The sequence below is a fragment of the Mrakia frigida genome (assembly GCF_051309035.1).
Source record: "Mrakia frigida strain ATCC 22029 unplaced genomic scaffold BDY24scaffold_45, whole genome shotgun sequence".
In the NCBI taxonomy this organism is placed as follows: Eukaryota; Fungi; Basidiomycota; class Tremellomycetes; order Cystofilobasidiales; family Mrakiaceae; genus Mrakia; species Mrakia frigida.
The window spans coordinates 145,668-158,101 of record NW_027481236.1 but is presented as its reverse complement, the minus strand read 5'-3'; the positions used below and the strand labels follow the sequence as shown (position 1 = coordinate 158,101).

The window sequence follows — 12,434 nt, the reverse complement described above, 5'->3', positions numbered from 1 at the left end:
TAGTCGTTGTCGACTCGTACATCATCCGAATCGCGTCGAACAGCCTCCCTCGGAACCCAGCCTTGTCCAACTCGATCCAGAGCGTGGGGCGGTGGACGTAGTCGAAGGCCTTCGTCGCGTCGAGGAAAGCAGTCCAGACCGAAGACTTCTTCGTCGCATGTCGATCCAGCATCGTCCGAAGAAGAAAGGGAGCTCCCTCGGTCCTCCTGCCTCGTCGAAATCCGTTCTGGGACTCTGGGAGGATTCCCTTTTCCTCGACCACGAGGGAGAGACGTTGGTAGAGGGCGAGGGAGAAGAGCTTGAGGACGACGCTGACGAGGGTGATGGGACGATAGCTGGAAGGATCCGTCGAGTCCTTTCCTGGCTTGAGGATGGGTTGGAGGAGGTTGAGCGTGAGAGGAGAGGGGAGGGTTTGGTATCGGAGGATGTCGTTGAAGAGGTTGGTGAATGCTGCTGCCTTGATCCCCCTCAGGTCGCTGAACTTCAACCCATCTGCTCCTCCTGCCGAGCGAGACGTCTTCCCCTTTTGCACCTTCTCCATCACGTCCTCGACCTCCCCTTCCTCGAACAGCCTCTGCAGATCGTGCTCGTCGCTGATCGGCTTCGTTCGTTTCCCGAGTCGTTCGTAGACCGTCTCGTAGAACCGACGTCCGGTGAGATCGAGGTGAGGAGGGAGAGGGGAGGGACCATGGGCGACGGAGCTGAAGTAGGAAGCCTGTTCCTCCAGCGGAATCTTGGGGGGAGGTCGGACTTCGTCGAGGGTTCGAACGACGCGCCAGAGAGCTCCCGTGTTCGTCGAGTAGATGACCTTCTTCCTGTTGGCTGTACGTCGGCGACGGGTTCGGTTCCGACAGAAGCGGAGGACCTCCTTCTGGATGCGCTTGTGTTGGAGACGGAGGAGTGATCCTTCTGGGGTGGGAAGGCGGAAGGAGGGATGGGAGGAGAGGTTGCTCTTGAGCTTGTTGAGAGTTCGGAGAGTGTGGTTGGTGTAGGGAGAGTTGATGGTGATGCAGCGAGCGGCGATCCACGAGTGAGGAGCGATGTAAGGTAGATCTGTGGTGATTTTGAGAGAGAGGACGGCTCCTTCCTCCGTCTCGTTGACGAACGCGTCGAGCTCCGTTTCCCGAGGCAGCTCCCAATCATCCATCAGCCTTCCGCCTTCCTCGAACGAGCCCTTCCCCAGCTCCAGCACCTTCTGACCCTTGACCTCGTCTCCTACAGCCCTGAACTCCACCCTCGCTCCTCTATCCCTCAACAAGCCTCTTCCCTTACCCAACAACTCCCTCAGGTGCTTCTCCGACGAGGGCCAGGGAGCAGGCTTCGACTTGCTCCTTTTGGGAGCCCAGTGAGCAAACGAGCGAACGGCGTATTCGGAGGTGTGGATGATGAGGGGAGAGGTGGAGGGAACGAGGAGGAGGGTGAGGACGACGGAGTGGAGGTCGGCGGCGAGGAGGGAACGGTGGTCGAGAGGGAAGGCAGCGTTCTTCTCGTCTTCGTTCCCGAAGAAAACCCCAACAGCAGCCTCGTTCACCGTCTCTGCGTATCCCAACGCCCAAACCTCGACCACCTCCCCGATCTCCTGCGAGATGTCCCCGTAGACCTCTCTCGTTCGTTGTTGGGGAGTTGTGAGCGCGTCGAGGATGTTCGTTTGGTAAGACTGATCCACACGAGAGTCGGTGATGGGAGGAAGAACGAGTTTGGGAGCTCGAGGGATGGGAGGAGGAGGAAGTTTGGGTTGGATTTCAAGGGTGGAGGGGTCGAGGGAGAGGGAGAGGAAGGCATGGTCGGAAAAGGGAGTTTGGGGAGAGACGTTGAAGTTGGTGATGGAGGCGAGGAGGGATGGGGAAGAGATCGCGTAATCGGCGACGGATTGACCGTTGGCTTGGTAGGACGTGTACATTCCGGAGGGACCTTCCTTATCCGTACCGTTGAGGATGACGAGGTCGAGCTGTCCGAGGGCGTGAACGAATTCGCGTCCTTCTCGTTTCGGAACGAAGTCGTTGTCGAGAGAGCGACGAGGAGGGTGGTTTGGGCGAGCTGTGAGGTTGTTGGTACGGAGGTTGAGGTCTCCCATGAGTAAGATTGGTCGATCGAAGGTGTGAAGGGTGGTGAGGAGGGAGGAGAGGGAGATGGAAGGAGTGAGGTTGAGACGCGTGTTTCTTGTTGAGTCGGAGGGAGGGAGGTAGGGGTGGATGAGGAGGAGGGTTCCGAGTTCGAAGACTAGGCAGTCTTCTGACGTGAGAGGGTGGAGTTTAAGGGGAAGGTGGGACCGGTAGAGAGCAGCGACTCCTCCGTGGAAGCGACCGGGAGCGGAGGGGCGAGGGAGGGAGAGGAAGGTGAAGCCGGTGGGAGTTTGGAAGTGGTTGGGAGTGACGGGAGGGAGGTGGGTTTCGGAGAAGAGGATGATGTCGAAGGGGAGGATGATAGAGAGGAATTCGGGGAAATCGGAAAAGTTTTTGAGGAATTCGCCATGAAGGTTCCAGGCGATGAGACGAAGGTGACGGCCAGCCCTCGTTTCCTTCTCAGTTCCCTCCCTATCTCAGGCGTCCCTCGTCTCCACCTCCTTCTCGATCCCACCCTCTCCAACCTCGAACAGCCTCCCTCCTCGAACCACCACAACCTTCCCCTCTTTCACCATCCTGACCTTCTTCGCGACGATCCTTCGACGCGTCTGACTCTGTTGGGCCGTCTCGTCGTATCGGCATTTGAGACGTTCCTCCAGCGGGCGAGACTTGTTGAGACCGAGGAAGAGGTGTTTGGAGTTGGAGGATTCGAAGGTGAGGGTGATGGGGGCTGAGACGTGGGTTGGCTTTGTGATGGAGGAGGGGACGGGCGCGTCGGGGAAGTTGACGAGCTTGAGGAGTTCGTCCTTGGACGCGTTCTGGGGAGCGACGAGTTCGAAGACGACGACGTTGTTGAGTTTAGCGAGTCTCCTGCCTTCCTCCATAGCGTCGACGAGTTCGAGAGGCTGTCTCCTCGGGAGAGAAGCGGAGGCGGGAGCTCGAGCGACCTTTCCGTTCCTTCCGACCATGTTCCACCCTCCTCCTCTATCCTCGTCCTCCTCTTCCTCCTCCCTCAAGAGACGACGATCCAAAGCCAGGGAAGCTTCTATCTTCAGCACTTCCGCCTGCTTCTCCAGCTCCTCTCTCTCCTTCTTCCCAACCTCAATCTCCAGCCTCAGCGCAACCTCCCTTTCCATCGACCTCTCCCTCGACTCCTTGTCTACCTCCTTGAGGTCTTTCAACGCTCCAATCTGCTCCCTACAGGTCTCCAGAGTTTCCTTGGCGGCGGAGACCTCCTCAGCCTTGAGGGCGACGATGTTCGAGTGGGCGTCCATGTACTCGTCGAGACGTTTCTTGAGGATCACGTTGGCGGAGACGAGGACTCGGTTGTCGTGTTCCGAGGCTCTGAGGGACTCCTTGAGGTGTGCGATCTCGTCCTCGAGGGCTTGCTTCTTGACGAAAGCAGCGGAGGGAGTCTTGGGAGCTTTGGGAGCGGCGGGTTCGGCGGCGATGGAGGAGGAGGGAGGAGCCGCACCAGGGTTCGGTGAGCTCTTCTCGTTTACGATGGTTTGCGATGGGAGTTGGAGAGAGTTTGAACTCAGCTTTGGTTGAGCTCGGGAGGTCACGTCTGACCCCCCAGTATGCAAGGTAACAGTCTCAGGGCGTCCGCTGAGAGGTTCGATGGCATCGCTGGTCGCTGGACCGGAGGGAACGATGGGAAGAACCAGCTGTCTAGCAGTGAGCGACAGTCCTGTTGAGGTGGTTTCTCTCCTTGAGGGAGGAGAGGGAGAGGTAGGGGCCGATCCAGAGCTCGAGGGAGAGTGGATGGGTTCTTCGACGGGAGGAGGAGCGATCTCGACGGAGGAGGGAAGGAGTTGTTGTTGTTGAGCTTGAGCTTCGTCGTTTCCTCCTTTGTCCGCCGGCGAGAGGGGACCCGTAGAACGAGTCTTCCTGAGGGTGGAAGCGATGACGGGAGCCATCCTTGGAGGTGAGAGAAAGTGTCGACGAGGGGGAAGATTTTCTGTTTGGTTTGACCGTTTCTGTTGTGTTGGCGTTGGAGGACAACGAGGAGGGAGGGAGGGAGGGAGGAGAGTGACGAGGTCGAAACTCGAGATTCGGCACGGACTTTCCACCAACCAAGTCTTCTGTTTTTTTAGCGGAAGGAAGGTTTTCATACTCTAGGCCGTCTCTGAAGCTCTCCCCTCTTTCTTGGGGCTCTTTCGGATCAGCAGTTGGACGCTCGAGGCTCCCGACTCGAGCGAGCTCGCTTCGTCGTCGGCGTTAAGAACGACGATCATCTGGATAGCTATGGAGACGAGACTACTTTGATACAACTACTACAGAACACTAGAGATTACACTAGAGATTGCAATGGCGAGAGAGCTAGAGAACTAGAGGGAACCATACAACGAGAGAAAGAGACAACGAGACGACACGACGCGAGCGAGAACGAGAAAACTACTCCGAAACGCAATGACTTTGAGAGGTATACCAGGAATCCATTGAACAGGAGGAAGAATCAGAGGAAACAGAGGAGAAGGAGGATCTAGAAGAAGTAGGGAAATCTATAGAAGAGGGAAGAGGAGTCGGTCGGAGAAAGCAGCTCACGTTAACGAGGGAGGCTGAAACGAGAGCTTCGACGGGTCGAGCCTTTTGGAAGAGGCGTTTTCGATAAAGTCTCTTCATGGAGCGGCTAGGGGAGGGTTTAGCGGCGAATGGTCCATTGGGGAAGACCGACTGAAGGACGAGCGACGCGTCAGTTTGGAAAGCGAGGAACCTGGGGGCGGACGGAGAAAAGATAGTAGAGACTCACAGTATAGTCCCGAATGGGAAGTCCCTCCTTCTGAACGAGGTGGAAAAGCTTGCTCAGCTTCTCAACCTTGTAAGCAGAGGACAGCTGTTCGCTTTTGAGGAGCCCTTCGACTTTTTGAGCGAGGTCTCGACCAGCGACTCGTTTGATGTCGAGAAGGACGTCGTTCACGGTCCACCAAGCTCGGCTCTCGCCAAGTTGGATTCCTCGAATGAAGTCTCGGAGGGATTCGAGGACCTGGAGGAAGGTGGAAAAGGGTTGGGTGAGCTCAAGGCAGAGGAGGAACAGGCGAAGAAAGGCGAGGAGGAGACTGACGGTATGTTTGGATGAGAACATATCTTTAATGGGAAGGTTGATCTCTTCGGTGAGAGAGACGGGCTACGAAAGAGCAGGAGAGGGGAAGTCAGCAAGAGCAAAGAGAAGGGAGGAAAGGGCAGAAGGAACGACTCACGTCGTAGACTTCAACTTCGACTGGCTTAGAGAAAGGAGAAGTGAAGAGTTTGAAGAGAGCAGAAAACATCTTATGAGAGTTGAATGTGGTGGTGGGAGTTGAGTTGAGGAGAGTAGAAGTGGGCGGGACGCAAAAGCGGGAGGGAGGTTGCGGGTTGAATGCAAAGACGAGAGCTCTTCGAAAGTGCCACTCCTCGGCCTTTACAAGCTCTGCTGTGGATAGACTGATTCGATCACATTAGAGCCTGTTTCTGAAAATGGAAGGAAGAGGGGACGAAAAAGAAGGAAGATCAGAGACCTTTTCGATTTGGATTGGACGCGTGCCGGACGCGCCCTCCGTGCTTCTTAAGGTTTGCGAGCGAGCTCCGAACTGGAAAAGAAGAGTTTTACACGCTCTGACTACTTTACCATGTAGGCTCGTCTGAACAGGATGATTTTTATATAGATGATGGACGGGATCAGGGAGGTCGTTGCTTTTTTTTTCGAGGACGAAAGTGATCGATGTTTCGTTCCGTTGCTGGAACCATCGTGGGCGACTCTTGGCGTGGGGATGAAAAATTTGATCCGAAGAGGCGTAAAGTCAAATTGCCTCTGTAGCCGAGACGAAGCAGCTCTGCTTTCTTTCGAAAGGTCTTCCTCAAAGGGGACGCGTCGTTTGCTCTTGGAATCAAGAGCAGCTGAACGGTTCCCTTTCTCAGCGAGGACGAAATAAGAAAGCAAGTCTGCGTCATCGTAAAAATCTACCAAAAAGACTACCTCATTCTCGAGTAAACCTCTCCCCTCCGAACCCAAACAATCATCGACGGCTGCAGAAACAGAAGCGAAAAGTCAGCGACGACGCCTCGCGAGGACAGACGAGATCGTCGAACGCACCTTCTAGAATCAACGCTGTGATTGTCGTCCTCCCTGAACTTCCCACTCAACGGTCTCTCTCCCTGCAGCACCCTCGGTCGTTCTTCCGCTCGAGTCTCTTCCGAAGGAGTGAAGTATCCCGACTCGCTTCCTCCCTCCTCGAACGGCGAGTGATCCCGATACTCCTGAGGAGTTCCTCCGTCCGCTGCTGGAGAAGCGAGTCGGATCGTCGACGTCGAAGCGAAATTCCCAAGTGAATTCGACGACGTGGCTCCTCCTCCTTGCCCGTAAGGATGGCTTCCTCCTGACGGAGGGAACAACGGCGACTCTCCTGGTAGAGGTGACTTGCTTCCTCGTCTCTCCATCGTTCCAACGGGATCGGGGTTGTTCTTCGAGATCTGGTTGTAGAGCTCCATCGATTCTCCTGGTCGTCCTCGACCTCCAACGAGATCGGACTCGTCCTCCTCGATCTCATTCCAGTCTCTCGCTGAGCCGTGGAGCCATCCCCGCTTGGAAGCTGTTGTTGAGTCGAGAGGAGGAGCGTTGTTGGATCGACGAGAGAAGGGACGACGGAAGAGAGAGGCGAGGGAGGTGAAGGAGTTGTGGGTCGTGGTCGAGGTGTTGGATGCTGAAGGGTTGGTTCGACGAGCTTTGCGACGACGAAGGAACCACCACAGGACGATGGCACAAACGAATACGAAGGCTGCGAGACCAAAGGCTGCGAGGTTCGAAGCGAGAGTAGATTCAGTAAGGGAACGAGAGTGAACAGGGGGGAGGAATGAGAAAGGGCTGAAGCTATTTCGAGTGGGCTGAGAAAGGAAGGTCTTCCTACTCACTCAGACCCCAGAAACCTCCTTCAGAGCCAGCTACGGTTGGGATTTTGATGCCTCGGTACTTGGTCTGATGAAGAGTGGAGGAGGAAGAGTCAGGCCTCGACGAGAAAGAAAAGGAGAACGCGAAGATGGACGAACGTCGGTCGATTTGGGAGGCGTGTTGGGAACCTGTTCAGAAGAGCCAAGGGTCAGCAAACCAGCTAACAAACTCTGCATGAGAGAAGGAGTCCTACGAACAGTTCCTGTTGCGCTTCCTCCACTGCCCTGAGGAGAGGGGAGCCAGGGAAGAAGGAAGGAAGGAGATGATCAGCTTGAGCTCGAGGTGACACCTCTCTTCTTCTACTTCTCCTGCCCCTTCCGTAGCAAGCCTGTACTCACGCCTCCTCGTATCCAAAGGTCCACAGGGTCTGGTCTGTCCGAGGAAACCGAGAGAGAAGCGATCAACAAATCGTCCGAGGAAAAGGGAAGGAGAGGAAGCGCTCGGACAATCTCGCTTCTTGTGAGAAGGGAAGTCGGATAAGACTCGACACTCACACTGAAACTTTGATCCTTGGGACTACGGTAGGGATAGGATAAGCAGCTTCTTCTCTCTGCGAGTCAAGGTTCGATAAGGGGAGGTTCAGTGAAAACGAAGCGAGAGTGAAGGACACGAGGATGTTGAGCTCGACCTCTTCCTCCCTTCGCTCTCCCTCCTCCTCGCCACCAGCAGCATCAGGTTCTCGTCGAAGATGAGGGGTACTGAACTCACCTTCTGCCGATCCAGATAGCTTTCCAAACCCAAAGATATGGGGCGAGGCGCTGCTGACATGGAGACGAGTGGGAAGAAAGGAGGAAAGGAAGGAAGGAGGTGGAGATTCGGTTTGAGGGCGATGGCTCCGTGAAGGAGGCCGTTGGGAGTAGAGTTGAGGAGGGAGAGAAGTTCAGAGTGAGAAGGTAGAAGCGTCGAGAGCGCTGGTGAAGTGTAAAGGAGTGGTAGAAGCAAGGGTGACGGTTGGAGACAAGAGAGGGAGGAGGAGGGGAGGTCCCCTCTTCAGCGGATCCAAAAGGAGGACGAGGGAACGTCATCGGCTTTAGTTCTTCTCCTAGTGAATAAGTAGACACATCACAGATGTATTGGGATGTGGACCTTTGGAATCACAATCGCACCACAAAAAACTACAGCGTTCGGGGAAGGTCCAGGAGGTCGTGGGACGCGGGGCGAAGGTCGACGCGTCGCCGAACATGAAGATCAAGCGAAAGCACGACCTTTATCTATAAAATTCAGCTTGAGAGGACTCAGGAGGATGTATGAACACCTCTGGTGCTTGTTGACTTCTCGACAAGCTGAACTAGCCAGCATCCAGCGGGTTTGAGCGCGAAGCGACGCTTCGTTTCAGCCCTCTCCCTCTGTCTCCACAGGAGCAGAGGCCAGAAGGAGAGACACCGAGATACACAAAACCTCGAGGAGTCGCTCCGTTCGATCCCTCGGGCAAAGACTAAGAGGGAAAACTTCGATACAATGTCCATCCCCCCTCTGCCCTCCTCCCCAAACTTCTCTTCCCTCTCCTCAGACGATATCTGTCAGCTGTCTTCGAGACCTGAAGAAAGGGGGAAAAGAGTGCGAAGAAATCCGTAGAGAAACCTGCTAGGAAGAGGGAAAATGGAGCATCTGTACACCAGGAAGGACGGGGGAGGGAAGGAAGGAGGAACGAAGCTCACCTCTTTCTTGGATCGCACTTCCGTGCAGAAAAGCAGCTCGCTCGCTCTTTCCAACTGGCGGAAGAGGCGAAGATCTGGTGGGAGCATAGCTCACTGATGAAGCTGCCAAAAAGATGGTGAAGGAGTTTGTGATGGTTTGGGGGTCGCCGACGGCAAGCTTGAGCTTTCGACTCCTCCCTCTCTCCCAACTCTCACACCCTCCTTACTTATGCCCGAACCCTCCTTCCCTCCTCTCGCTTCTTTGGTCGCTGAAGATCGGAACCGTTCAGCTCGATCGTACTCGATATCAGCTGGAGCTGCCTTCCCCGACCCTGAGGACTACTACTCCCCGACGCCAGCTCGAGCTTCCTCCCCTCCCCTCGATCCCTTCGACCTCACAGACGACGAAGATCCTCCTCCAACAACCTCGCCTTCGACTCCCACAGCCACATTCTTTCCTTCAGCTGCACGGGAGGAATTATCGGGGACTAGAACGCCAGGGGGATCCACAGGTCAAAGGTCGAGGGATCCTTCACCTTCCAGAGGAGGGAGGAGTCGACCTCTCTCTTTCGCTGGACCGCCGTCGAGGGAGAGAAGTCCTACTGGAAGCTCATCGAGGACTGGGAGCCCTCTCAAGAAGGCTTTCGGAGTAGAAACGAGAGAAAGGGTCGTCTCTTTGCCTCAGTTGACCGCTCCAAGCCTGTTTCTCGCCATCTCCCCTGTGAGCTCGACCTTCCTTCCCTCCCTGCCCTTCTCGTCCCTTTCGAGGCCTCCCGAGATTGAACCTGCTTTCTTCTTGTCATGTAGAACGACCCTCTTCAAGTCCCTCTCACCAAGTTCCTCACTCAAGGTCAACGTCCTCCTCGCGACCTCATCGGATCCCACGATGGCCTGGAAATTCCTCAACTCCTCGCGATGAACTCCTGGAAAGCTCTGGCCAACCTCGCTCGAGATACCATCAGGACTTGCAATCCAGGTTCGTTCCTCTCCTTTGAATCTACCTGTATCCCATGGGCTGACGATGAGCCATCTTGGTTGGTTGGTCGCAGAGGACACCGAGCTCATCTTCTCGATGTTCACCCTTCGACACTTTGCCCTCGTGTCCCTCCATCTCCCCGTCCACCACACTCGAGAACTCCACCTCCTCTTCTCAGCTATCGCTCACCTCCCACCTCCCATTCGAAACATCGTCCATTCTCGGAATCTCATCCCCTTCTCCCTGGAGGTGATGCTGGCTAAATCAAGAGGAGGCGTCGACGAGCTCGCCAACCTTCTGAAACGATGCAAGCTTGCTGCCAGGAAGGCTGGGAGGGAGAACTTGGAGGAGATTCAGCTGTGGAAGGAGAGAGGTATGAGGGTCGGTGTGGTGATAGCTGGGGTTCTCGTTGATTCAGGAGTGAGTGAAACCTATCGCTCGTCTTCGAGCACCAGACGAGGGCTGACCTTTCTTTCGTCTCCGTCTTGCTCAGGATGCCGTCGCAGCTCTCAATCTTCTCTCACCACTCTCTTCCTCTCCAAACACTCCTATCTACGTTCTTTCCTCCATCCAACGACTCCTCCTCACTATTGGAAATCTTCCGTCGGCCGCTCTCATCCTCGAACGAATCCTCAATCACCCCTCGTCGACGGAAACGGAGAAGGCAATGGCTCAGGGATTCTCGTTCGTCGCCCAAGGAGATAACAAGAGTGCACAACTTGCGTTTGGCCGCGTAGCTGAGGAGAGAGAAGGTCACGGAGATGGATTGGTCGTGAGTCGCTTCTGCTTTTCGCTTTCGTCTTTCGTCGCGTCGCAACTGAGTTGACTTCTCTTTATTCGCTGGTGTTTCGCAGGCCGCCAACGCTTCCTCCGTTGCAGCCCTGTATGTGAATGAGCTGGATCGAGCCATCTCCATCATCGAAGCAGCCATCGCAACCTCACCTTCGTCAACGCTCATCGAACCCATCATCTTCAACCTCGTTTGTCCCTCTCTCTCCCTTTTTTGACTCTTAACTTCCGCTCACTTGTTCCTTCCTTCTCTTACCTTTACGCTTCAGGCAACTCTCTACGAGCTTCGGATGGGACAGGAAGCCTGCCTAGAGAAGAAGGTCGAGTTGCTAGTGAAGGTTGCCGAGTGGGGAGGCGACGGCATCAGGGTTCGTCCTTTCTTCTTTATCCCTCGCCTTTTCTTCTTTCTGATAACCGATCCTCCTTCGTTCTTTGCTCTCTGCAGCCTGCTTGCCTCAAGCTATCATGATCGATCGGACGGAACGAGATGAGACGGATTTACATGACTTCACGACTTCAACTTTCGGTTCGTTCGAAAGAGGCATCGATACAGGGGTACAATGAAGATAGGAGAGGGAGAAAGTTCGTGAAACTAGATGAGGTAGAATACAGAGTAAGGATTAGGCATGGAAGGAAAGGAACCGGAACACGTGCAACGAGAGCGACGTCCAAGACGCGTCGACTCAAATCAGAAGAAGGGATAGCACATCTAAAGCGACGAGCTAGGCTCATCCAACAGCCTCTCGATAACAACTTCCAGATTCTCCTGTAGATGAGAACCCGAAAGAAGAGCGTTCAGTGAAGGGAAAGAAAATCGGAGATCGCTGAACGACGCGCAAAAGGAGAAAAAAGGACCACGACTGAACTCACCGGCTTTGTAGTAGGAGCGTACCTCCCCTTCACTTGCCCATCCCTCGAGACCAGAAACTTCGAGATGTTCCAAGCGATCCTAGATCCTAGGAGACCCGACGAGGTAAGCGAAGACGGGGTTGGTTTTCGATCCGTTCACGTCGCTCTTCTTTGCGAGAGGGAAGGTGACTCCGTGATTGAGGGTACAGAAGGAGGCAATCTCTTCGTCCGAGCCAGGTTCTACGAAGAAGATGGGGGAGGGGAACGGTCAGCGAAACGAGACGACGCGAGGAGGTGTGAGCGAGAGAGGAAGAAAGAACGGAGGGAGGACGGACCTTGACCACCGAATTGATCACAAGGGAAACCGATGATCTCGAGTCCTAAAGGTGAGTACTTCTTGTGAAGGGTTTCGAGATAAGTGTACTGGCCAGTGAACTAGAAGAGAGGAGAGGGAAGTCAGCTCGGCGAGAACCGATCGAAAGGATTCAAGTTGACTCACTCCGCATTTACTGGCCGTGTTGACGATGAGAACGACTTTTCCTCGAAGATCCTGGAAGTTCAGGACTTTGTTTCCTTTGCCTGGGAGATCAGCCTGAGGGAAGCAAGAGAGAGTCGAACGGATTGAGCGTCCCTCCTCGTCCTGCTCTCTTCCCGCCTCACTGTCGTGAAAAAAACGATTTCAAGTCACTCACCTTGAGGGAGTAGAAATCATCTGCTGGTCTGATCCTGCTGAGGTGGCGGAGGAGCATCGGCTGGAGGAGATAAAGGACATGACTGGATTGTTGACGTTCGAGGGGGAGAGGGTCGTCGATCGGGTTGCGAGTTGGGAGAGGATCCTAGAAAACAGCAATTTGAACGAATTTAGGAGAGAAGTGAAAGAGAGCGTAGATCGGACAAGTGGTGGTTGGAGAGCAAAGAGGGGAAGAGAGGAAAAGCGGCGAGTTCATTTGGTGGAGGGAGGGCGAGGAGAGTGATCAGACTCATCGGAGAGAAGCGTGTCCCGCGACGCCGAGAAGCACTTCCCTTTTCCTCCTGCCTCTCCAGCCTGGTTCAAAGGGCTAGGCTCGTACTCAGTGTCTATCAAGGGACGCAGGCTCGTCGCAGAGAGAGAAGAGGTTTCTTTCGATTCGGAGAGCTGGGCAAGAAAAGAAATCGCGAAGGATTGAGAAGTTGCTTGGTTGGAGAGGTCGAGCGCG

General features: G+C 54.9%; 5 protein-coding genes across 5 annotated transcripts; 1 reads left to right on the top strand and 4 right to left on the bottom strand.

Moving 5' to 3' along the window:
- Positions 1–2,539: 2,539 nt before the first annotated feature.
- Positions 2,540–3,982, bottom strand: BDY24DRAFT_372569 (uncharacterized protein; the record flags this gene model as incomplete). The annotated part of the gene is made up of 1 exon (XM_076638203.1): positions 2,540–3,982. The coding sequence occupies one exon, from the start codon at positions 3,980–3,982 to the stop codon at positions 2,540–2,542; it is 1,443 nt and encodes a 480-aa protein (XP_076492597.1).
- A 411-nt stretch (positions 3,983–4,393) lies between these two features.
- Positions 4,394–5,332, bottom strand: BDY24DRAFT_372568 (uncharacterized protein; the record flags this gene model as incomplete). The annotated part of the gene is made up of 5 exons (XM_076638202.1): positions 4,394–4,567; positions 4,611–4,739; positions 4,816–5,049; positions 5,128–5,190; positions 5,264–5,332. The coding sequence occupies 5 exons, from the start codon at positions 5,330–5,332 to the stop codon at positions 4,394–4,396; spliced, it is 669 nt and encodes a 222-aa protein (XP_076492596.1).
- A 639-nt stretch (positions 5,333–5,971) lies between these two features.
- On the bottom strand, positions 5,972–7,938 carry BDY24DRAFT_403420 (uncharacterized protein). Its single transcript, XM_076642370.1, has 8 exons — positions 7,696–7,938; positions 7,482–7,537; positions 7,326–7,359; positions 7,185–7,211; positions 7,086–7,115; positions 6,951–7,014; positions 6,136–6,832; positions 5,972–6,068 (listed from the first exon to the last, which is right to left on the bottom strand). The coding sequence occupies exons 1-8, from the start codon at positions 7,753–7,755 to the stop codon at positions 6,059–6,061; spliced, it is 978 nt and encodes a 325-aa protein (XP_076492595.1). The 5' UTR covers positions 7,756–7,938; the 3' UTR covers positions 5,972–6,058.
- A 1,470-nt stretch (positions 7,939–9,408) lies between these two features.
- BDY24DRAFT_220603 (uncharacterized protein) lies at positions 9,409–10,909 on the top strand. The gene is made up of 6 exons (XM_076636560.1): positions 9,409–9,600; positions 9,674–10,020; positions 10,094–10,372; positions 10,455–10,580; positions 10,659–10,757; positions 10,835–10,909. The coding sequence occupies exons 1-6, from the start codon at positions 9,540–9,542 to the stop codon at positions 10,856–10,858; spliced, it is 936 nt and encodes a 311-aa protein (XP_076492594.1). The 5' UTR covers positions 9,409–9,539; the 3' UTR covers positions 10,859–10,909.
- Positions 10,910–10,931: 22 nt separating this feature from the next.
- Positions 10,932–12,430, bottom strand: BDY24DRAFT_410767 (glutathione peroxidase). Its single transcript, XM_076642856.1, has 6 exons — positions 11,931–12,430; positions 11,738–11,830; positions 11,574–11,673; positions 11,360–11,478; positions 11,260–11,316; positions 10,932–11,155 (listed from the first exon to the last, which is right to left on the bottom strand). Exons 1-6 carry the CDS (start codon positions 11,985–11,987, stop codon positions 11,099–11,101), a joined length of 483 nt encoding a protein of 160 aa, XP_076492593.1. The 5' UTR covers positions 11,988–12,430; the 3' UTR covers positions 10,932–11,098.
- Positions 12,431–12,434: the final 4 nt, after the last annotated feature.

What these genes read in the sequence shown, in the direction of transcription:
- BDY24DRAFT_403420 (XM_076642370.1), bottom strand. Translation starts at nt 7,755, where the DNA reads ATGTCAGCAGCGCCTCGCCCCATATCTTTGGGTTTGGAAAGCTATCTG. An exon ending in CCAAGGATCAAAGTTTCAGT is followed by an intron (nt 7,360 to 7,481) that starts GTGAGTGTCGAG and finishes TTCCTCGGACAG; the next exon opens with ACCAGACCCTGTGGACCTTT. An exon ending in CGCCTCCCAAATCGACCGAC is followed by an intron (nt 7,015 to 7,085) that starts GTTCGTCCATCT and finishes ACTCTTCATCAG; the next exon opens with ACCAAGTACCGAGGCATCAA.
- BDY24DRAFT_220603 (XM_076636560.1), top strand. Translation starts at nt 9,540, where the DNA reads ATGAACTCCTGGAAAGCTCTGGCCAACCTCGCTCGAGATACCATCAGG. An exon ending in GGGTTCTCGTTGATTCAGGA is followed by an intron (nt 10,021 to 10,093) that starts GTGAGTGAAACC and finishes CGTCTTGCTCAG; the next exon opens with GATGCCGTCGCAGCTCTCAA. An exon ending in GGGGAGGCGACGGCATCAGG is followed by an intron (nt 10,758 to 10,834) that starts GTTCGTCCTTTC and finishes TGCTCTCTGCAG; the next exon opens with CCTGCTTGCCTCAAGCTATC.
- BDY24DRAFT_410767 (XM_076642856.1), bottom strand. Translation starts at nt 11,987, where the DNA reads ATGCTCCTCCGCCACCTCAGCAGGATCAGACCAGCAGATGATTTCTAC. An exon ending in ACCCCGTCTTCGCTTACCTC is followed by an intron (nt 11,317 to 11,359) that starts GTCGGGTCTCCT and finishes AACATCTCGAAG; the next exon opens with TTTCTGGTCTCGAGGGATGG. An exon ending in ACGCTCCTACTACAAAGCCG is followed by an intron (nt 11,156 to 11,259) that starts GTGAGTTCAGTC and finishes TCTCATCTACAG; the next exon opens with GAGAATCTGGAAGTTGTTAT.